Below are 23202 nucleotides of genomic sequence, written 5' to 3' on the forward strand. Positions count from 1 at the left end.
CCCCCCCTCTTCTGTACCATTTCTTTGACCCTCCACGCGCCAAGTCACTCTAGCCTCCCAGGTGAACTCAACTCCCCAGCGCACCCCCGTCTTTGGGCTAATCTTGCTTCAAGCGGTGGGGAGCGGGATCCCGGGCCCCGGGCGGGCGGGAGGGACGGGACGTGGTGCAGTGTTGTTCTTTTCCCCGCCAATATTGCACTCGTCCCGGCCTCCGGCCCCTCCGGCCCCCCGGCGCCCCCACTCACCACGAGTGGGGCAGCCCCAGCTGTCCTGACTTTCGATCCCGGCAGATTTAAGATAGACTGGAGTGTCGCCGCTGCCATCGTGAGTAAGTGGGACTGGGAGGACTTTAACCACCCTCCGACCAGCCCTCATCCTTCACCTAACCCCCCCCATCCTTCACCTAACCCTCATCCAGCACTTTCCTGTACCCCAAACTCAGCCAAACTTTCTCTAGATCTCTAACTTCCAACCTACCAGCCCTCTCTCCCTTACCCGTCTCAGGTCCCTTCTTGCTCCCACACTACCCCCAGAAAGTCCCTAAAATAAACAACTGCACTAGCTTAGAAAACAACTGGAACTTTATGGCAAGGTGCTGTTATCTTTCCTGGGGTTGGCGCCTGAGAAATACCCCTTGAAAACTTCCCATCTCCTCAACAGTCACCACCCTGTGGGGCTGAACTCCTGATTGGCACCAGGAGAGGGTATGTGTTTGGCTGAGGGGCTGTTGATTAGACCAGGGCGGGGGGGCCTCCAGGATAGACCCCAAGGTCAGAGGGTCTAAAGTCAGGAGTTTGAATCTGGTAGCCATTTCTTCACACTCTTCCCTGGAGCAGCTGCCTCCGGAATGGCTCGAAGTCCTCGGGAACTGTGTCTGAGGAAGGAGAAAGACTAAAGTCAAAGGTGTGGCTCTTCCCTGAGGGCGAGAGAGGTCAGGCTGGTGAGGGTGGGTTGAGAGCCTCACCGTTGCATCGGTACTGGAGATTGGACCAAATGATGTTTTCTTGGGAGAAGCAGAATACACCAAGACGCCCCCCGCGCATGGATGTGTCAATGATCACCCCAGAATCCGCCACTAGTTGAGGACCCTCATAGAGCTTCACTCTGTCCAGGATAGGGATTCCATTGGTGCTAGGGTACCGATGGGCACTGTGCCACTATGCTGGGGCCCTGGTCATCCCCAACCCCCCTCAGCCTGAGAGAAGGAAAGAAGGAAAGGGGATGGAAGGGGGTGCTTTTCTCAGGCCTGGGGCCCCAGGCTCTTTGTCCAGCCCCCTTTGCATCTCAAAGCACCACAAAGCACCAGCCGCATTCCAGGCGAGGATTGGGTTGCCATGACGATGAGCACAATGGACTGGGGGTGAAGTCACCCGCTTCCCAGGCTTTACTCCACCACCCCTTATATTCTGCCCTGGCGCCCCACAGCCCAGGCACCTTAAAGAGGAACCAACAACCCAAGTGCCTAGACTCTGGGCTCTGGGCCACTTCCCTTCCCTTCCCTGTCATCCCCACCAGCTAGGGAATGCAAAGCTGTGGACAAGTGCCGAACCGAGGCCTCAGCTCAGCTGCAGAGAGCTGTGAAGTTTAGGCTTTGGTGTGCATGGCAGTAAATAATGGCCCCTTCCAGGTCAGACGCCTTGAGGAGGCAGGTCCTGGGCTGTAGCAGTGAAGGGCCTGAGTTTGGAGGCTCCCAGGGGTGCCCTTATTTTACAGAGGGGAAAGAGGGAACACAGAAAAGGAAATGCCTGCCCAACAGTGCCTATCTGTCCTCGGCACCAGAGCCCAGGCCTCCTTGTCTGCGGTGAGAGGGGATGGAGAGAAGTGGTCCCGGTCCCGGTCCAGGCCCATGGCACCAAAGCACCAAGCAGAGGGGTCTCTGGTCAGTCCCAGCTACAGGGGAAGGAAAGACCGGGCCAGAACAGAATCCCTCAGGAGGGCTCGACCCCTCCCCTCACCGAATATAGCCAACTTGAGGCCGGTGCAGCAGCTGCCAGCGGTAGGAGGTCTTGTCACGCCAGCCCACATTCCGTGGGTCGGTCCACAGCAGTCGTACCTGATCAGGGGTATGGCCAGTATGCCACAGGGCATTCCGGAGGTGCTCACCTGGGCCAGACACTGATGTCACTGCCTGGGGGGCATTGGCAAAGACAGTGGGTCAGCCACAGGTTGGTAAGTACAGGTGGGGAAATAAGTTGAGGTGGTCAGGAGAATGTTCTAGAGCCCCAGGGAGCCAACCTCTAGGTCCAATGTCTGAGTAAGAGGGCTCCCACTCAGGTAGGGGGAGAGGTTTTGGGAAAGGGTCTGGACTGGGAAATCTGGGCAGCTGCGGGACCTTGAGCTGCAGCCCAGGCTGGGCAACAGCCCGGAAAGGCGTGGCCTGCCAGTAGGTCTGCTCCGTCTGCTTCCACATGACCACGTAGAAGCGGCCACTGTCCTGGTAGCTGAAGAGAAAGCCTGCATAGTCATCATCGGTTACTGTGTTCACATGGAAGGTTCCTTCAAAGTCCACACCATTGAAGGCTGTATATCCTAGGGGAAGATGGGCGTATGGGATCAAGGTCAGGGGCAGCAAAGCTACTTGTGGCCCATTGTGCAGTGGGGGTGGGAAGGGATGCCTGCAGTGTGTGTGGCCAGCTTGCCCCCCAAACTCTGCCCTTATCTGATTCCTGTTTGAAAATTATTGAACAGGGTATCCCCTACATACCAACTGCCAGGCCTGGGTCACTGTTCATGGTCTGAACGATTTCCATGCCCTAGTGATGGGCAATAAAGAAGAAAGACCTGATCCAGGTGCACTACCCACCTTGGCCCTGCCTGGGAGTCTGGTCTGACAGTACCCACCCAGCCCACTGCCCTAGTACCTGGTTGAGCACGACCCAGTTTGGGTCAATCTGAGCATCCCCCTCAGGGTCCAGGACGACGGTCTGATAGGCCCGAAAATCCGTGAGGGTTACCTCTGCACTTTCAGGACACACATCCAGGGGGTCGACCACTGCATCATTGTCAAAGTCATCCTCACACACATCACCAATGCCATTGCCTGGGAACAGTGAGGCTAGGCACTCAGGAAGGCCCTAACCACTGCCACTAGCCAACATCACCACTTCTTGGGCCTTGCATTCCTGACCTCTCTCCCCACCACGACCTTTCTAACTCCCCAGCAAGGACTGCCTCCTCTCCGTGAGTGAAGCCCACCCAGACCAACCTGCTGTGGGACCCCAGTCTTACCATCTGAGTCCTTCTGATTGGGATTGGGTACCAGGCGACAGTTATCAGGACCAGGAGGCACGTAATCTGGGACACCATCATTGTCATCGTCCCCATCACACTCATCTCCAAGTCCATCATTGTCCGAGTCCAGTTGGGAACTATTGGGTAGTTGTGGGCAGTTGTCCTTGGTGTCCTGATGTCCATCTCCATCACTGCCCATGAGAACAGGCACTGAATAAAGGCTCTAAAGGTACCACATCCTTCCCTTGTCTCCTGGTTAGGAGTCTCTGAGGTACACCCTCCATTCAACCAGACCCCTTGCAGTCAGCCAGATGAGTTGAAGGTCCAGCAGTGGCAATGGAGGGTAGACTACAGGAATAACTTCCCGCTCAATGGTGGGGAAGAATTAAGGCGGAACCATAGACAGAATTGAGAACATACTAGAGGAAGGTAAAGCGTCTCTTGTAAGATCTATCTGTTGGCCAAGACCCTACCTGTCTTCATTGGTGTCACAGACATCCCCCACCAGGTCACTGTCTGCATCTGTCTGAGAGAGAGGGGCCTGTTCTCACCATCTCCTCTTGATAAGTGAAGAGGGTGGGTGACCTGACTACTTTCCGTCACCCATCGGCCCCTCCACCCCTTCCCTGCCCTCTCCATTCCCCTGTACCTGTGTAGGGTTACTCATTTCCGGGCAGCTGTCACAAGCATCTCCCACCCCATCCTCATCCCTATCTGTCTGTAGAGGGTTGGGGACTTTAGGGCAATTGTCCAGTCCATTGGGGATGCCTGGAAGACATGGGGACATCAGAAGGTTGTCACACTCTTCTAGGCTGGTAAAAGCCCTGAGCTCTGTCTCCCATCCAGAGGGTGGCTGTTCAGGAGACCTGCCTGTACCAGGTCTCACCCTTTGCCTGCTCTCTCCCTGCCTAGCCCTACATGCTACCACGCACTCCCACTGCCACCTGCTGCAGGCAACCTCTCATCCAGGCTGACTTCCATAGGAACACCCTTCCCCGTTCTCAGGCCTCCCAGCCTCCTTGCTTCATTCCCACTGCGTCCAAATTCTGACGGGTCTCCCACCCCCTCAGCCCAGGTCTGCACCATCCCCATCCACGTCGTTGTCACAGGCATCCCCTTCCCCATTGCCGTCTGTGTCCTTCTGGTCATTGTTGGGAACGTTGGGACAGTTGTCACAGGCATCACCAAATGAATCTGTGTCTGAGTTTTGCTGGTCTTTGTTGGGGAACAGCCGGCAATTGTCCTAGGGTGGGAGGGAAAGAGTCAGGCCTCCCTAACACCACTGGCCAGCTAGCATCCACCTTGTCTTTGTACCCGTGTCTGCGACCACCAATCCTGTGGTGGTCCACCTGCTTGGCATAGCCCCACCCACCCAACCTCCAGGTAGTCCACCTTGTCCTGGGCAGCAGGCTTATGCCTCCCTAATTTGTAGTACTGTAGCATTCCTGCAGAGTTGCCAGGGGCTGGGGGTAAGGGGAAAGGGATTATGGGGCCAGGCAACAGAGATAGGGAGGAAAGCACAGGTGCAGGGAGGATCAGGATGTCTGGGGACCACCTCGACATTCTTGATCCCATCCCCATCAGCATCGTCATCACACTGGTCCCCGACGCCGTCATTGTCAGCATCTTCCTGCCCAGAGTTGGGTGTCAAAAGGCAGTTGTCCTAAAGGTCCGGTGAGGAGATGGATGGGTGAGTTCTGGCCTGCGCCGGCCTGGGGCGGCCCTGCTCACACCCGCCTGCAGCCCTACCTGCTTGCAGTGCTTATTGTTGTCCATGCAGGGCAGTGCCTGGTCCGGGTAGCCGTCGATGTCTGTGTCAGGCCCACACACGTTCCCGTTCCCGGCCCAGCCCACGTTACACTGGGCAGCACACAGGGTGAGAGTCATTGGTCTGGGTTGGCTCCCCACTACCCCACCCTCTTCCCTGCTTCAAGTTCTGTTCTCACCACCCGTTCCTGAGTCCTTTCCTGTGAAGGCCCTCATCCCAAACCCTAAACACGTTCACTAGCCCTACCCCCTTCCCCAGATTCTCCCTTTTCCTTCCAAGCCCCAGGCCCAGCTCACCGAGCAGGACACTGCTCCATTGCGTTCAAAGAGACAGTGAGCGTGGACATGGCAGGGGCTGTGGGCTGGGCTGTGGCAGGTCCGCGCTGGGAGGCAGCCCTGGCTTTGGTTGCCCAGGAAGCCCAGGCGACAGGGACCACACTTGAAAGAGCCCTAAGAGTAAGGAAACACTGTTTCAGGAAGGAGAGTCAGCCTGCCAGGCACCCTGGAACAGCACCTGAGGGTTAGAGGGTGGGCACTCAGCTACATGCCGAGTTTGTCAGTTATCTCCTTCAGGGTAACTTGCTAAAGGTCACAGCTAGTGAGGGGCAAACCAGAATTCCAAACAGGGTCCATGTGTAACATCTACTACGTGTAGCACCCTGGGGAAGGAGGATGAAGCAGGAAGTCTGAAGAGGGTGCTACATACTCCCACCACCCCAGATGCACTCCAGGTATTCAGCTCACCACTGTGTTGGTGCAGATAGAGTTTGGGTCACAGCCACCGTTGTTCCCATCATTGCATTCATCAACGTCGTTGCAAACCTGAAGGGGCAGACTTCAGGTAGAACCAGACCTGTGATGGGTCTCCTCACATACAGGAGAGGGCACTGGTATGCCCTTACCTGTGAATGTTCAAATGAAGCCCAGCCCCCCAAACCAACGCAAAGCTAGCAGATGAGCCTCATCCCATTTATCCCAAGGGCCCCATGGCCCACCCAGAAGCCCCTGCAAGGCCACACTGTCTTATCCACACTCTCCACCCAACCTGACCTGTTTGCTGGCTCGGGCATAGTCGATGCCCACACCAGACACCCGTGTGCCCTTGTAGCCTTGAGGACAAGCCTCGCAGTGAAAGCCAGGCATGGTGTTGATGCAGCTCGAGCCCGGAAAACAAGGGTCAGCGTGTGCACACTGGAAGCCAGACAAGAAGGAAGATGTCAGGCCCCAGCCTGTGATCCTAGGACCACGGCTCTGGCGTCCCATTTGCCGTCCTTCCCACCCAACATCACTGCTCTGAGCCCCGCCCCCAGCCTCCCTCTGGGTTCCCTCCTCACAGCCATCTCCAATTGCCCCTGCCACTCCACCAACACCTTCCTTGTGTGGCCCTTTGGTCTCTGCCTCAGATCTTCTGCCTCCCTCCCTTCTCACACTTTTCTGGTCTCCAGCCTCTCCTAAACCCCAGGCTGCTCTGCTTCAGACCAACATTCCCCCCACCTCCTTGGGCCTCTGCTAACTCCCTCCCCACAACTTGCTGTGTCCTTTCAGATTGTACCCGCCCCACCTCATTGATGTCAGTGCAGTGGGTGCCGTTGCCCTGCAGGCCAGGCGGGCAGGGCCCACAGCGGTAGCCAGGGTACTCGTACACTTCCATGCAGTCCACACCTCGGAAGCAGGGGTTGGGACTGCAGTGGGAACGCTGCTCGTGGAAGCCTGGGGAGAGGGCACAGCAGAGCCACCAAGAGGTCACCATTCAAATCACCGGAACTGGAGGCCCAAACGGTGGGGTAAGAAGCACAGTGGTACCACCTGGAGCCCTCCCTTACTCTCCCACTCACCGCACACCTGACACTCCATGATGGTGTTTCGGATCAGAGACATTTCCTTCACCTGGTGGACATAAGGATGGGGAGGAGCCAGCTGTTAGCATCTGCCACCTTGCCCCCGAGTCTGCTACCCTCTGAAGGCCCACTCCAACCTGGTCTCGAATGTCATCCCGCAGCTCCACCAGGATCTGGTTGAAGAGGGTGAGTTGGGTGACCAGCGCCTTGGTTTGCTCCCCTGTCAGGGCCCAGGGTGCAAAGGGGCTCAGAACTGGGACACCAGCCCTGGTCCCTTTTCGGATAATAAGCTAGCTCCCGCCATTACTGCACACCCCGCCCCCCTTTAAGCTCCACCCTGTTCCTGGCTGCAGAGGACTTAGTCTCAGGCATCTGCCAAAGCCTGGGACCTCCCCTCGACCCTCATGCCCCTTCCTCCTCACTGTAGCCCACTCACCTAGGATGGAGTGCAGTGCACTGGTTACTAGAGAGAAGAAAACACAATCAGAGGGTGGAGATGTGAAGGGGGGCCTGTCTCGTGAAGAGGAAGGACAGGGATGGGGAAAAAAGGACTGGAATGAAGATGGGGTGTTGGATGGTAGGAGGTCAGAGGTGACAGGCAAGCAGTCCTAGCCCTTTCCACAGGGTGCAGGACCCTCTAAGGGAGCTGCCTCAGAGGGCCAAAACCCAAACCCCTCCGGTTCCCAGGCGTGATGGTGGGAGAAGGGGTCCCAGGAAGGTGACCCAAAGCAGGGCCAGGGCTGCAACATGTTCCATCTCCTCCCTCACAAGCTCCTACCTCAACAGCACTTTCTTTGAAATATCTGGGAGAAGCAGTTGTTTTATTTATGTAAGAGCCTCTGAACATCTGTGTCGGAAAGACCAGGCAGATGGGCAATGCTCAGAGAAACTGCTTTTAGGTGACCGCCACCAACAGAGATAAAAAAGAGACCCAAGACCCTGATCTCAGGCAAAACCGAGGCCAAGCATTTAACATCCTCACCACACTCAGAGTCCTTCAGAGTTCCAGTCTCGTCTCGCGTGGTTGTGTGTTTCCGGCCACCCTGGTAGGCAGGATGGCCTGAACGGGGAGATTTTCTGACCCACATCTTTTGGTGAACCTTTTGGGATGGCTTTATTGTTTGGAGATCAGAATCAGAGGTGAAGGAGATTTGGGGTAAACAGGGTCAGAGCCCCAGGAATAGGTGAACCAAAGTAATGAGTGTTAGGGGGAGGTCAAGAAGATGCGAATCACCAAAGACCACAGGATATGGCCTGGGCTCTGGGGGTTTAGCTAACAGAAGTCTCCGAGTTACCTGCACTGTGGATGGACTCATCCCCCTGGAACGGACACTCACTCAGGGCTCCAACCCGGGCCATGGACCCGCCTAGAATCATTTTCATAGATTCCACGAAGCCCTGGGGGCATAGGAGCAGAATAGGGTGGGAGGACCTACCAACTCCTCCCACTGGTGCAAACTCTGTTTCCACAGAAACTCACCTGCATCCTCAAATAGGCCTTCTGTCCAGTCCTAATCTCCAGTCCATCGACCTCTGCTGGAGGGATCGGGGCCAGTGCCGGGAGTCCAGCATGTTGATCACCCAGTTTGCAGTCCACATAGAGCTGCAGGCCAGGGCTGGGGTGGGATGGGCCTCGGAGTCGCAGGAGTGCTGTGTGTGTGCGCCCATCGGCCAGACCTGCTTGCTGTAGGTTCACTGCATGGACTTTGCCATCCTCCCGCTGGTACCGCACCAGCACTGCCCAGGAGGGGAGGTCAGTATGGGCACCGTCCCCCATCCCCTGTCTCCCAGTTGAGCCTTGGATCAACTCTTCTGGATGCCACATCTAGGGCTATTATCCTGTACTCACTATGTACCTCTCAATACCTTGTCCACAATAGGCACACAATATATATTCTTTTAAATTGTTTCAAAGACTAGGACTTTCTTAGTCTTCAGTGGCACCAGATCACTCAATCACCTGCAAGGTGGCAGCTGGTTCTGTACCTTCTGAACTGTCCCACGGATGTGAGGGATCTCTCTATACCCCTGCTGGGGCACAATGTCATGCCTTCCCCCTCCCCCAGGGCATCCCCAAGGACAACATCCCATCCCTACAAATATCAGGCTTCACGCTAGTGTTTTCTTGCCTGTCCTTCTGAAGCACCTCCTAAGCACCCCGTACCAGGTAGCCCCTGGTGCTGGGGCACAGCCTGATAGGTCCATGGTCCCCAGTGGCACCCAAGGAAAGTTAAGAGGGATGTGGGAGTGGGGATAAGGGAGAGTGTTCAAGGGGATAACCCCTGCAGGAAAGGAGATGCCCACCAGTCACCTTTGTTGATCTTGCCCACAACAGAGGCCTCCAGCCATCGTGTGTTGTCCTGGCGAGAGTAAAGGCCAAAGAGGACACCGCCCTGCTTAGGAGGCAGGCGGAAAGTGGACAAGAGGTAGATGTCCCCAGCAGTGAGCAGGGCTGTCCGGATCTTCTCTGCCACAGCTACCATCTGCCGGGACTCACCCACAGTCAGCAGGTCAATCACTGGCCAGGCAGGGATTGTCAAGGTTAGAGAAAGGGATTCGATGCTAAAGCCTGTCCACTTCCCTGCACCCCCGGTCGGGGTGGGGAGGACATCCTTCATCACTCCCTCCGCTCCCACTACCAGTGTGTCACCTCAAAATCCAACCCTTACTGCTATTAGAGGACAAGGTATTATGCCTTCTTTTCCCTCAACACTTGACTACTGCCATCCTCTTGGCAACCCCCAGGCTTGAGGCTCTTTTGGAAACGCAGAAACAGTGCCCCACACACTTGAGATGTTCCCACCAGGTGGCGCACGGGAGTCACTGCTGATTCCAGGCAGCAGTAGCACCTGGTGCCCACAGCACAGAAATTGGAAGGCGGTTTCTCTTTACACTGCTGGCTTTGACTCATTCTACATCCTAAAGCCCCTCCTCCCATCCTGGGGGCTCAGCACACTGACTCTGGATGAGAACAGCTGCCCACTGAGGGCTCTGACCCTCCCACTGTCTGGCTCTCTCCCTAGGAAATGTAGGACCCAGCTCTTCTGCCTCCTGTGTCCTGGCCAATCTGTGGTTTCCCTCTCAGCCAGTGAAGAATCTGTGCCTGTGTCATCTGCTCCAGCTACCTCTCCCACACCCATAGGCCCATCCCACCACGAGACCTCCCGGAGAGCCCAGACCTCTGGGTCCCAACCCCCACCCTGGCCTTAGGCAGCCAGCAGCCCAGGGGACGAAGAAGCTGAGGGGACCACGCAGTGCACCCACCTTCACACCGCTCTTCTAGACTCCTGGGGGTCTTGGGGATGCTCAGACACTGACCCAGCCAGGCAGCCCTAGCATCCAGCTCCTGAGTCCTCTGCCCTGATCTCATGCTTGCTCTAGCCAGTTCCCACTCACCTATCACCCTCTGGTGTTCACTCCTTCCCACAGGGCCGTAATGCACCATTTCTTCACTCTGGCTCAATTTCAGGACTCTTCCCTTCCCCTTGCCCACATGTTCTCTGCTACTAGGCTGGGGGCAAATGGGGAGGAGGCAGAGGAGTAGAAAAGGCTGGAGACAGGCTTACCCTGAAGGTCCTGACTGGCAAATGTGAAAGTGCAGAGGAGGAGAAGAGCCAGGGCTCCCCGAAGTTCCTGTGTCTCCATACCGCTCAGCCGGCTCACTAACCCTGGCAGGCAGGCGGCTGGGAGGGGAAAAGGCTAGGCGGAGAGAGCAGGGGGGGGGGGCGGGGGGGCGGAGGGACTGGAAGGGGGAGTTGAAGGGGGGCAGCAGGCCGGGTGAGGGGGGGCTGAAACAAAGAACTGCCAATCACCCTGAGACATCCCCAGCTCCAGGAACCAAGGGCACTGGGGACGAGTGTGGAGGCCTCCTTGCCTTCTGCCTCTCTCAGTGGTCCTCTCATCCTGCTGCCTCCCTGTCTCCAGACACCTCGTTGTTGGGGGCCACTACCAAATGCTGCTTTCTGGAAGTCACAGTTGGGGGAAGCAGAAACCTCTGGCAGGCAAGTGCCCGACAGTGGGCATTATTCCACAGCTGGCATGATAAGAAGCCAAGGGAGTGGTGGAAATGAGATTGCTCTCGTGCCCAGAGAATGCCCACAGGGCGTGAAGTGTGCTGCTCTGACATGGCAAGTGCTCTTTATTAGGGTGAGGGTCCCCTGACATGTACCTGTGCCTCCATTTTCCCTCATTCCTAGGAAAACCTGGAAGGGTCCAATGGGAGAACTGGAAGGAAAGTCTAAAACAATGGTGAGTGAGGTCAGAGTGAAGAAATCAGGTAAGAAGAGAGACAGGATTGGATCAGGGAAACGGGGCCAGACTGGAAGCACCGGGGGGTACTGGCTGACAGTCCATGACCCCGACGAAGCGGAGGGGCGCCTCAGTTCTGTTACCAAGGCAACAGCCCGCGAGCCCCACCTCCCCTCCCCCCACTCAGTCCCTAGCCCGGCCTCGCTCTGGCGGCCGCCACCGCCCCTGTTTTGTTTCCATGGCGACAGGCGGCGCGGGCCTGCTCCAAGCATAACGCGCTGTGGAAAACATGCGCCTCGGGGGGATTCCCCCCGCATCCCCGGCTCAGGGCCAAGGCCTGAAGGGCCCTAGAGCAGCCCAGGCCACGTGCAGATTTGCGAGACACCCCCAGGGCCAGCCCAGGCGCACGAGACCCCCTTCTCCCAGGCCTGCCACTCTTTCAGGGGTTTAGGAATCCCCTCTCGGCCCAGGCGTCTAGACCCTCCGAGGCGCCCCAGGTCGAGAGCCCCTCCCCCCTTCGGGAGCTGTCTCTGGATAAGGCGGTGGCCGCCGTCCCTAGAGGCCCTCAGCTCCGCCCCCGCCACCAGGCCTCCTCAGGGCCACGAGAAGACACACCTCCCCTGAAGCTACCCTCAGCCCTCCCGTAGCTACTCTCGGGGCGGCGGTAGGGGGCGGGTCCGCTCAGGGGCTGACAGAAGTGCAGAAGTGCAGAGGGAGGTGCTTCCGGGACAGAGGGCGGGCAAGATGGCGGCGCCCATGGAGCTGTTCTGCTGGTCGGGGGGCTGGGGTTTGCCGTCAGTGGACCTGGACAGCCTGGCGGTACTGGTGAGGGGTGGTGCCGGCGCCCTCTGCTGCGCCCTGGAGGACTAGGGAAGGGGCCCGAACTAGCTGGTCAACTGAATTTTGCCAGGGCGCCTCCAAACGGGCGAAGTGGGAGGAACTGAGGCAGTCAAAGAGCGTCCAAGGCCAGTATGGGCTCAGTGCCCTATGCCTTAGAAACCTAGGTTTTGTGTACCCATGAAAAGAGGGCTAGGCGGGGGTTCAGGATATATGGTTTTAGTCTTTGCTTTTCCATTTACCGGCTGTGTGACCTTGGGACTATTCCTTCTCCTCTCTGGGCGCTGTTTCTTCATACAGATCTTTACTAAAGCCGAACAATCTCAGGGTTCTCAGGCTTGGCATTCCTCTCTTTCTTCCTCCTCTCCTTCTTCTTCCTCCTCCTCCTCCTCACTAAACAGTATTTATTGAGCTTATTGTTTATTGAGCCAAAAGGCCCACAGCAGGGTTCTGTAGAAAGAGCTTTGGAGTCAAACTAGTTCATTTCACTCATTCACTCCTTCATTTAACAAGCATGTATTAGCCCTCTTCCAAATACCAAACACTGCCATGCAAAAATAAGTAAGACTTGGTCCCTCTGATACTGTTTACAGAAAGGCAGAAATGTTAGCAAATAAATGTAATAAAACATTCAGGTGCTAAGGTGTAAGTACAAACAGGCCACAGAGACTGCCCAAAAAGGGCACAGTCAGTTTTTCCAAGGAAAGGGATATACTCATTAGAAAACCTTCTGAGGATAAGTTTCACCAGCTAGATGATAGGAGAGGAGATGGATTTTCCTAGCTGACTTGTGACCATGGACTATCCATAATCTCTGAGCCCCGTGTTGCTCATTGTAAAGTAGGCTCAGTAAGGTTCACCTCTGTGTGTATGTGTATCAAGTACTAAGTGTAGACCATAGCACAAAAGGTATTCAATGTTATTTCTTTTCTTAAAAAAAAAAAGATGTTTACTTATTTATTTTTTAGAAGGAGGGGAAGGGAGGGAGAAAGGGAGAGAAATGTCAGTGTGTGGTTGCCTCTCGCGCACCCCCCCCACCAGGGACCCAACCCACAACCTAGGCATGTGCCCTGACTGGGAATTGAACCAGCAACCCTTTGGTTCTCAGGCCAGCACTCAATCCACTGAGCCGCACCAGCCAGGGCTCAATATATTATTTCTTTTCTTGATTCCCCTGTGGGGCCATGTCCCTGGCCTCTCTCTGCCTTCTGCTTCCTTCCCTGCAGACCTATGCCAGATTTACTGGTGCCCCACTCAAAGTACACAAGATCACCAACCCCTGGCGGAGCCCTTCAGGTACCCAGTGCCCGGGGGGCGGTGAGGAAGGGAGTGTACAGGGGAGAAACAGGAGACAGACAGGAATGTAGTCTAAATATGTATGGATAGATAGCTAAGGGTTTGGTGGGCACACTTCTTTCTCAATGTCAGGGACTTTGCCTGCCCTTCGAACCAGTCATGGAGAGGTCATCTCGGTACCACACAAGATCATCACCCACCTTCGAAAAGAGGTAGGTGGCATGGCTAAGGGGACTGCCGGGGGAAAAAGTTCAGTCAATTCAATGCAACACATTTATTGAGTACCAAGTATATACCAAGCTAGATGCAGGTGACCCAGTGCTTCAAGGAACACAGTGCAGTGGGGGGAGGGGCTCACATGTTGTAGGTATGATGCTGTAAGTAGGAGGCCAGAGATTAAGCTGGGGCACTCTGGGGGCATCTGAGGGCCTTCTGCTTGCTCGGTGGAGAGGGAGAGATAAACAGGCAGGTGACACAAGGAAGGAAAAGGAATATAGAAGAGAGCAGTTGGCTCCAATGAGACTCTTGCAAGTGAGACTATTGCCTTTTTTCAGGGACCAGATCAGGCAGGACATGGGGCTCAGGGTGGACAAGGCTTAGAGCCATGGTGGGGAAGCTAGAGGAGCATTACAAGAATGGGGACTCCTAGGCTATGCTCTTCACTCTCTCTTTGACTTGTGTGACCTTTGGTGAGTCACTTAACATCTCAGAGCCCTAAGCTCCTTATTTGTAAAATGAGGGGCATTAGCTAGGATGCTTCCCAAGGGTTCTTCTAGCTTTCAGGGTCTGATTCCAAAAGGGAACGTATTGTCAGAAGTGGGACCCTCTTCTTCATTTCTACTTTCCCTAAAATGAAGGAGCTGGGGAATTAATGCAGGCTTGAGAAGCATGGAGAGAGGGGATCTGGGTAAAGCCAAAGTCCTGGCAGGGACTGGGACACTGCTGTTTACTTATGTATAAGCACAACTTTTCCAGTTTTCAGAGTTTTTCCCTAACAGAGCCACATTGAGAAAAAGAGATTAGTACCCCATCCCACAGGGGAGAAAATGAGGCTCAGAGATTTAAGGATCATGCTCAGGAGGTCATCTGGGGACAAAGCTTACTCAGGATGTGGAGGGAGTTGCTAAGCAACAGATACTGGAGCCTAGAAAGATGAGGCAGCCCGAGAGCTGGGGGTACAGTTGGAATGTGTGTGTGGTGGTGGTGGGGCCTGGGCCAGAGAATGAAATAGAGGAAATAGCCAAGATGGACATTGAGAGTAGAAGCCAGAGGGCCCTGGGCCTGGCTTCACTGGGTCCCAGGAGCATGAGGATGGTGCCCCTAGTTCCTGAGGCATGGATGGGGGCCCAGCCTGCCTCTGAGCTCCACTTTGCTGGCTTTGCGGTGCCTGGATTGGGGAAGTTACCATTAGAAAGTTGCTGTCGGCAGGCATGTTGCCACCTTTCCGTGGAAACTCTGGGAGCTGCTCCTGGTTTGCGGCTAGGCCTTCTTTCCTCCCCGCAATGGGCGTAGGACCTTGACAGCCAGGAGTCTCTAAGGCCCAGGCTGTCCGCCAACAGCAACAGGCTACTAGCTGTGCCCAGGCCAAGGGGCCTCAGCAGGAAAAAAACTCCTTACTCTACCTCTGCTGCACTCAGAGGCCAGTGAGGGTGGTGCAGACAGGATGCCCCTGGGAAAGTGCCCTGGGGTCCTTCAGCTTCCACCTCATTATGGACATTTCTCCCACAGAAGTACAATGCCGATTATGATCTGTCTGCCCGACAAGGGGCAGACACCTTGGCCTTCATGTCTCTGCTGGAGGAGAAGCTGCTCCCAGTGCTGGTAAGTGTGCCCAGACCTCCCAGTGTTCATGGCCAGTGGGGTGGGGAGCCAGGGACACACACACCCAACCCCTCAGCCCCACCCCCACCCGTAGCCTTGGAGCAGCATGGGGATCAGAAGCTCACCCTGTCAGGTAGGTATACTAGTTCAGACCTGCCTATTCCTTCCTGCGTCCCCAATCCCAGGTACATACATTTTGGATAGATGCCAAGAACTATGTGGAAGTGACCCGCAAGTGGTATGCAGAGGCCATGCCCTTTCCCCTCAACTTCTTCCTGCCTGGCCGCATGCAGCGGCAACACATGGAGCGGCTGCAGCTGCTGTGTGGGGAGCACAGGCCTGAGAATGAGGAAGAACTGGAGAAGGAGGTACCTCTGGGATAGGGAGCTAGTGTATGAGACGGGCCCTGGGGCTGATGGCCAGGAGCGGGAGTGCCTGGAAGGGGAGGTGGCATGGTGCCCGAAGCCACAAGCCTACCTGTGCCCTCCCTGTAGCTGTACCAAGAGGCTCGGGAATGCCTGACCCTCCTTTCTCAGCGCCTGGGCTCTCAGAAATTCTTCTTTGGAGACGCGTGAGTCTGACTCCAGGGGAATCAGAGGTGGCTTGGAAGAAGATGAAGGTTCAGATGTAGCTGCAGGGACTGGGTGGGCTCAGCTCTGGACAAGAGGTCCTCGGGACAGACACTGGGTCCGGTCACAGTGGGGCTGTGTGTGGGGCTAGAGCCGCCTCAGTGGTACAGGAGGGTGGGAGAGCCGCCAGGCACAGGAGGGGCCTGCAGGGCTGTGGGGTGCTCAATGTGCCCTTTATGCAGCCCTGGGATAGAGTCCCATTCAGGGCCAGGCTGGTGCCACCTAGGGGCCCTCCCCACACAAGGTCCAGAACAGTGTCCTCTCCCACCCTCGTGGTCCCTGCTGCCCAGAGCTTACCTCCCAGGGCCAAATCTTCTTCGGACCGTCTCTACCCACTCTGCCAAAGTCCTCCTCCTCCATTGTGTCTCTCTCTTTGTGCTTCAGCCCTGCCTCCCTGGATGCCTTTGTCTTTAGCTACCTGGCCCTGCTGCTGCAGATAAAGCTGCCCAGTGGGAAGCTCCAGGCCCACCTGCGGGGGCTGCATAACCTCTGTGCCTATTGCACCCACATTCTCAGCCTCTATTTTCCCTGGGATGGAGGTAAGGGGCAGATCGAGGGCTGTGGGTGCCAGCCCTCGGGGGAGTGGGCAGGGATCCAGGCACTGGCCTCCTTGCCCACCTTTCTTCCTTGTCCCTCAGCTGAGATGCCGCCTCCACGCCAGACATCAGTAGGGCCAGAGACCGAGGAGGAGCCGTACCGGCGCCGGTACCAGATCCTATCCGTGTTGGCGGGGCTGGCGGCCATGGTGGGCTACGCCTTGCTCAGTGGCATTGTCTCTATCCAGCGGGCAGCGCCTGCCCGGCCCCCAGGCACACGGGCCTTGGGCATGGCTGAGGAAGATGAGGAGGAATGATTTGCCTTCATGCTCCCAGGAGTGATTTTTCTACTGTCATGCATTCCAGAGGTCCCTGTGTCTCCCCCTTGTCAGTCCAGCCAGAAATGGGTCACCCACCCCCTCAGAATAAACCTGCTCACGTTGACTGGGATCAGACAGTCTGTCCTTTAAGGGGCCACTGTTTCCTAGTTGGGGGCTAGGGGCTCTCTGGGCGCCTTGACTAATTAGCTGCCTGAGCCCTGATGCTTACATTGCTCCTGCAAGGGCCTAGTTCTGCATCTCCAGGAAAGACAAACAGTCCTCAGTTCTGGGTCCAGCTTTCCTAGTCTCTTCCTTTCCTTACCCTCCCCCCACGCCCATCTTGTGTTAATACAGACAGTGAGCTCACCCTGGGCTTGGGCCCAGTTTCCACAGGCAACCAGCACAGAGCACACACACAAGCTTAGGGGTTTGGATGGGGGGTGGCACCGGGGCTTCCCAGTCCTTTCCCAAGGGACCTCCGGGCCCTGGCACCAGCTAGAGGGGAGAGTGAGTCACCCAAACCACTCCTGGGCTTACGTCAATTAAGCTCACCCCAACCCTTCTGTATCCTCTTTAGCCACAGACAGCATGTGAGCTGACTGTCCCTTTAATGCCCAGGTTGAGCCCAGGTGTCTGCTTGGGTATCTGCTCCATCACTGGCGACGCCACAAATAGGTGTGAATGGAGTAGGCAGGTGAGATACTCTCCAGGTAGCCTACAGCGGGATCCTTGATGGTGAGAGGCACATCCTTGGAGGAGCTGGTGAGGGGGAAGGAGAAGCTGAGTGTGACCCTGCCAAACCCACCATCCTGTCCTCAGCCCAGTCCCCAGGCCCTGCTGCCACTCTCACCGGTTTAGTACCACCACAACTGCAGAGCCGTCCGGACGCACCAGTGCCACTGTGTCCAGGTCGTTCTTCTCACTAGCAGCTAGCCCCACTCTCTGGGAGCCCTCAGGAATGAACTTGCTGCAGTGGAAACAGGCATGATCAGGGACCCCAACCCAGCCCCTCTGGCCCCGAGGGTAGCTCCCATCAACTCAGAAGCTATCCCCTCCTAAACCTTGCCAAAGCTCTGCCCTCATTCTCCAGGTCTCAAGTACGGCTGCTGGCGTGCCCTGCCCTCCTGCCTCCCAGCCCCAGCGTCGGCATTCAGTGTGGCCTGTCTGATGCCATCAAGTCATTTCCTGCCCTGATGGTGCAAGAGGGACAGGTGTGCCTCTCCCAAGGTTCCCACCCTACACACCTTCCTGTCCCTCGTACGGGGTGACGTAGGGCCAGGGCATGAGATGCTAGGCCTGGTGTGGAGTGGGGGTGCCTGCCCACCACTCACTCACCTGAAGTGGCCAAGGTGGTAGAACATGGGCTGTTTGTAAAACGTGTCCTTGGCGATGTCCACGATGATGGGACTGTCGACAAAGTTGCGCACCCAATTGGGTCCCCCTTCAGGATTCAGGGCGAGGTTCCAGTCAGTCCAGCCAACCACATGGTAGAGGAGATTCTAGGGCAGGAACAGGGCAGAGACAAAGGTTCCACACTGGGTCCCCAGATAATGCAATTAATGAGACAGGTGGGCTACAGTGCCTCAGCCCTGTGAGGAGTGCTCTATATCCCTAACATCTAAGGAGAGAGGTTGTGAGGAAGGAGACATCAAGAGAGAAGCTGACAAATGTGAGGCAGCTCTAACTGCTTGAGACCCAAGCATTTAGAAAAAGGGTGATGGGACGTACAGATCCGTGAAGGGAAAGCAAGATAGGGAATCATGATATCCCAAAATGTCCCCAGGAGCAAGCCAGCTGGGGAAAAGTTGGAGAGGAGGGCCTGTCTTCAGCCCTTGGTGAGACTCGGAAGGGTCGGTGGCCTGCGTTGCGCACAGGGACACAGGTGGCTCACCGTGATGATGCTGCGGCTGTACTGCATCCCTCGATCCCAGGAGCCTAGCCGCACACTCTGCTCCCAGAACTTGGAGCCCACACAGGCCTCGGAGGCAAAGAGCATGGTGTCAGGGAACAGGCGGTGTGTCTCCCCCAGGGTAGCTTTTGCTGGGGCCAGAAAGTCCAGGTACCAATGTACAGCGATGCCATGAACATACTTAGCTGCCTCTGGGTCTGCCAGCACCTGTAAAGGAAGGGGAAGGACTACTGGGAAAGGGAGCCACTGAACCTGGCCCCCGTGCAGACAGTTCTGGAAGAGTCACTAGGGGACCAGGGAAGTGGGCAGTGGATGGATGCAACTAGAGGGGGTCGAAGTAACAATCCTGGGGATCCCTGGGACCCTGGAGATCCAGAGGGGGTCACCACCACCCCAGCACTCCAGGGGGTGGCTCCAGCCCAGGGAGCTTGAAGAATCCAACCGAGAGTTGGGGCAGGGAGGGCCCTCTGTTTGAAGCCAGTCATTGGGATTCTGAATTTGAGGGTTACTGGTGTACCCATGGAGGTCCTGGGCCTTACCACCTGGGCCCAGTGGGGCAGCAGCAAGCGTTGGTCATCCAGCATGAGCAGGCGGACATTGCGGTGTGTACTGTTGGCCAGGGTGGGACCCAGGTCGCGGGCAATGAAGTCTCGCTGGTGTTCAGGGGTAAAGCCCAGGCACTGGAAAGGGTACCCACTAAGTAGCCCTGCAGAAGGCTCATTCTCAGTCGTTACTGCCCAGAACTTTAACTTGTGCTCAGCATAGGCATCCAGGAACCTGGCAGGGGAAGGGTATATTTGATTATGACCAAGAAAAGGAACCAAGACCCTGAGGAATAGGAGGCCCGATGAGGTGGGGAAAACTAGGGGTCCAAGTCTGAAAGGCACAGAAGGTAGAAAGGTGAGATGAGCAGGGTCAGGCTGAGACACAGACCCTGCTGATCCGGATCCCACAGCCTTGCTGCTCCCTTACTTGACAAAGTATCTGGCCCAAGTCTGGTGGTAGAGGTCGCCTGGCCGACCCTTGAGCGACCCCCCTCCCATTCACTGCCCCATTGGTCTTGAGCCAAGTGGGTGACGTCCAGGGACTGGCGAAGAGTGAGACAGGGCGCTGGGACATCTGTAGGGCTTGATGAATCAGGGGTATCTAGAAACAAAGGTAGTGAGGAGAGAGACACCCAGAGCTGGAACATAGGCTGACTGGCCCGACCAGTGCATCAAGCCTAGCCTCCCGCCCTCCCACCCCCAGCACAAAACAGAAAGAACAGGGGCCGAGTTCTGTCTCTCTGCAGACTTCTCTAACCTGAGGCTTTTCAAACACTGGGCATCAATGCCACCACGGCCTGAGGAAGCCAGAGTGCTCACCTTGAGCTTGACATCTTCCTCTGAAAGGCTGAAGTTGTGCAACTGGAAGTCGTCAGGGGTGTCGGCATAGGTGTAGGTGCGAATGGAGAAGTCACAGCTGGCCATGGGTACCCGAATGATGTTGTATTCGATTCCTGCAGAAAAGACCAAGGTCTGGAAGTCTGAGTCAACAGAAGAACGTGGGACCTGGCCCACCACTCACCAGTCCTAAACTATGTCTGGGCTCCTGGGTTGGAGCCTGAGGTGCCAGGCACCTGCGAGTCCCCGACCACTCAGTGGAAGACCGGTAGGACAATCTTACTTATCTGAGCATTAAGAGAAGACCCAAATGTCAGGGATGGGTACAAGTCAGGATCCAAGGACATGTCCAAGTCAATTGCACTATGGCACCTTGTCCCCCTCCTCCTCACCTTCTTCAGAGAAGTATGATTTGAGTAGCAAATTCCGGGCAGGGGGTGACAGGGCAAGGATATTGAGAGCAGCAGCATCTGTCATGGCCCCTCCAAATCCCTTCACTTTCTGGAACTTCTGATCCGGCTGCAGAGTCAGTAACAGCCCTGGGAACACAGGCAGGGAATCGAGGGTGTCAGTACACAAGGGAGAAACCCCGTGACCACTGGCATGAGTCAGCCTCAGGAGGACCCCAGCCTGGGTCGGGGTGGAGGGTGGAGTGGGTACCTGTGCCTGTTCGGTTGGCCTGGATGGTCCCGAGACTCAGCTCCATTCGGCGCCCGCTGCGTGTGCTCTCATAGCGTGTGAAGGTGCTGGGGGCAGGCAGGGTCAGGGGATCAAGGGAATCGCAGTACGTCGCATTGCAGACACAGACCACGGAGCTGTAGCCAAAGCTTTTAGGGCTGCAGGGGTGGGCGCCTGGGAGGGAGGGAGAGGCAAGTCTTGAATGACAAAGCTGGGGGACAACATACCGGTCAGGAGGGACTGAACATGGATTTCAAAATCCTCTCGCTGGACCCCCATCTCAAGTTCATTTCCGTCACTCAAAAACATTTGCTGAGCACCTACTGAAGCCCCCCACCAGTTTGCCAGAAGGATACCAAAGTACCATGAGGCAGAAGGGAGCCTTGGTGCTACCTCTCTCCTCCTTGACTCACTCACCTGATGCCCAAGAAAATGCCTGAAGTAGAAGCAATCCTGTGAGTCTGGCAGCCATGAAGCCTGCCCTGCCCAGGGCCTTAGGACATTCCTGGGAACAGGATGAGGAATGGATGGAGGGCAAGCCCTCTCCACCCCTCAACTACCCTGGGCAGCCTAGTCTCCCACCTTTATTTATTTATTTTTTAAAGATTTTATTTATTTATTTTTAGAAACGGGAAGGAAGTGGGAGGGAGAGAAACATCAATGTTTGGTTGCCTCTTGCATGCCCCCTCCCAGGGACCCAGCCCACAACCCAGGCATGTAGCCTGACTGGGAATCGAAACAGCGACCCTCTGGTTCACAGGCCACACTCAATCCACTGAGCCACACCAGCCAGGGCTCCCACCTTTAATAGGGAAGGAACAGGCCCTCTGCTAGTAACAGCCTTCCCTCTAAGTGCTGTTAGTGATAGTCTCTGTCCACCCCACCAGGACCTTCCTACTCCCCTCTTCCCACCCATTTCTCCCTTGACCTGTCCCTCCATAAAAACGCCATGATGGCCTGAGTTGGAGGAGAATTTGTCATTCATTGAATTCCAGGATGTGGATGGCTAGGATGCCAGAAGCAGAGATCAATTGGGAGCTCTGGCCCACTCACCTTTCCAGAAGGACTTGAAAGATCCATCACCAGATGCGAAGACTACAGGGTTCCCAAGCTTCAAAGAGGACAGGGAGTCCTCTAAATAAAAATAGGGATACAGGTACCTGGGTAGCTGCAGACACGGGATTGGTCTTGCTGGTTAATTCCGGCATAATAGAGTGGATGGGTCATGTGATGACTATGGGAGAGTCACATGATACAGGAAGTGAAGCAACTGCAACCATATTTGTAAAGGGCCACTGGCTTCCTCCGGCTGCTGGTAATTATACACCCTGTGAAACTCTGGAAGGCATGCGTGGATGACAACTTTAGGAAGAATTTAGATTAAAGATCTGAGTGGAGGACTGGGTAGAAGCTACTGAATTCCAGAGGATGGGAACCACAGTAGGCACATTGCTTTCTTGAGAAAAAATGTTAAAGTAATACTAATAAAGTTGATACTAATAAAAGGTTTACTGCCCTGGCTGGTGTAGCTCAGTGGATTGAAGACTGCTGGCCTGTGAACCAAAGGGTCGCCAGTGCGATTCCCAGTCAGGGCACATGCCTGGGTTGTGGGCCAGGTACCCATTAAGGGGGTGTGAGAGGCAACCACGCATTGATGTTTCTCTCCTCCTTTCTCCCTCCCTTCCCCTCTCTCTGAAAATAAATAAATAAAACCTTTTTATAAAAATTAAAAAAATAAAAGAGGTTCATTGTGCAAAATAGTGTAGCCCAAATACTAAGAGATGTTTAAAATAACCTTTGCCCTATAGAGGCTCGTGAAGCAGGGGAGTCAGACACTTAGATAGTTAAAGGTAGAGACAAACCAGTAACAAGTGTGCAAGGAAGGGCCCTCCATGCTAAGGAGCTATCCTGGAGGTCTTCACCGAGGTGAAAGGGCAGGGATCATTAACCAGGGAAGTGCAGGGAGGACGGGCCCTGGGCAGAGACAGGAGTGGCATAGCTGAAGACACTGTGTCTCTCCAGGCCTCCCTGGTTTCATCATCAGGTACTGGTTGTATTAACTGCTTTTCCTTTCTCACAGGACAGGAAGGTTGTGTAAAGTAGTTCGGAAACTGGAAAGTGCTGTATGAGCCGTATCCTTGGAGGATGTGAGAAGGGGTTAAGGGGGTTGGCCATGATGCTGCAACCACATCACAAATGATTTAGTGGGAGTGACACACGCAGTTATGACTGGACCAACTCCAGCCCTCCAAGCCCATTTTCTAACTGGTAAAATGGAGGCCGTACTGTCGCTTCTCAGGGTCAGTACTGGGATCAGTGAGATAAGCGCATGCCTGGCACACAGGAGGTGCGGTAACTGCCTGTTTGTTGTGTCTTTTTAAAATGATCTCAGTGAAGTCTTTCTAGACACACTCCAGGCAAAACTGATCTTTTCTTGTTCTAGGTTCCTATGGCTATTTGACCTTCAATAAATGACTTAATCACTCTAAGCCTCTTTTTCTCATCTATAAAAGGGAAATGATAGCTCCTACCTCATAGAATTGTTGTGAGTTTCTTTTTTTAAGATTTTATTTATTTTTAGAGAGAGGGGAAGGGAGGGAGGAAGAGAGGGACAGAAACATCAGTGTGTGGTCACCTCTCATGCGCCCCCTACTGAGGACCTGGCCCACGATCCAGGCATGTGCCCTGACTGGGAATCGCACCAGTCACC

The 23202-nt window shown here is 55.5% G+C and overlaps 3 protein-coding genes across 4 annotated transcripts; 1 reads left to right on the top strand and 2 right to left on the bottom strand.

The window, feature by feature from the left end:
* Positions 1-563: 563 nt before the first annotated feature.
* THBS3 (thrombospondin 3) lies at positions 564-10569 on the bottom strand. The gene is made up of 23 exons (XM_028503194.2): positions 10403-10569; positions 9148-9354; positions 8317-8573; positions 8132-8234; positions 7273-7299; positions 6974-7056; positions 6834-6885; positions 6560-6708; positions 6049-6189; positions 5743-5820; positions 5296-5448; positions 4981-5091; positions 4787-4894; positions 4315-4474; positions 3881-3999; positions 3705-3757; positions 3229-3422; positions 2862-3040; positions 2705-2753; positions 2333-2529; positions 1956-2128; positions 965-1104; positions 564-874 (listed from the first exon to the last, which is right to left on the bottom strand). Exons 1-23 carry the CDS (start codon positions 10479-10481, stop codon positions 816-818), a joined length of 2871 nt encoding a protein of 956 aa, XP_028358995.1. The 5' UTR covers positions 10482-10569; the 3' UTR covers positions 564-815.
* Positions 10570-11779: 1210 nt separating this feature from the next.
* On the top strand, positions 11780-16653 carry MTX1 (metaxin 1). Of its 2 annotated transcripts, none has more exons than XM_028503198.2 (8): positions 11780-11909; positions 13148-13217; positions 13350-13429; positions 14946-15038; positions 15224-15406; positions 15533-15609; positions 16052-16206; positions 16306-16653. In XM_028503198.2, exons 1-8 carry the CDS (start codon positions 11829-11831, stop codon positions 16518-16520), a joined length of 954 nt encoding a protein of 317 aa, XP_028358999.1. In that variant the 5' UTR covers positions 11780-11828; the 3' UTR covers positions 16521-16653. The 2 variants fall into 2 exon arrangements, with proteins under 2 accessions (XP_028358999.1, XP_035871456.1); XM_036015563.1 differs by having other exon boundaries at positions 16082-16206.
* Positions 16654-17114: 461 nt separating this feature from the next.
* Positions 17115-21725, bottom strand: GBA (glucosylceramidase beta). Its single transcript, XM_028503197.2, is given in 12 exon segments — positions 17115-17282; positions 17374-17490; positions 17859-18022; positions 18415-18639; positions 18972-19209; positions 19405-19466; positions 19468-19578; positions 19797-19930; positions 20207-20353; positions 20475-20666; positions 20910-20997; positions 21546-21725. Coding segments are annotated over 12 exon segments (1611 nt in total). The 5' UTR covers positions 21573-21725; the 3' UTR covers positions 17115-17176.
* Positions 21726-23202: the final 1477 nt, after the last annotated feature.

Source organism: Phyllostomus discolor, chromosome 14 (genome assembly GCF_004126475.2).
Source record: "Phyllostomus discolor isolate MPI-MPIP mPhyDis1 chromosome 14, mPhyDis1.pri.v3, whole genome shotgun sequence".
Taxonomy (NCBI): domain Eukaryota; kingdom Metazoa; phylum Chordata; class Mammalia; order Chiroptera; family Phyllostomidae; genus Phyllostomus; species Phyllostomus discolor.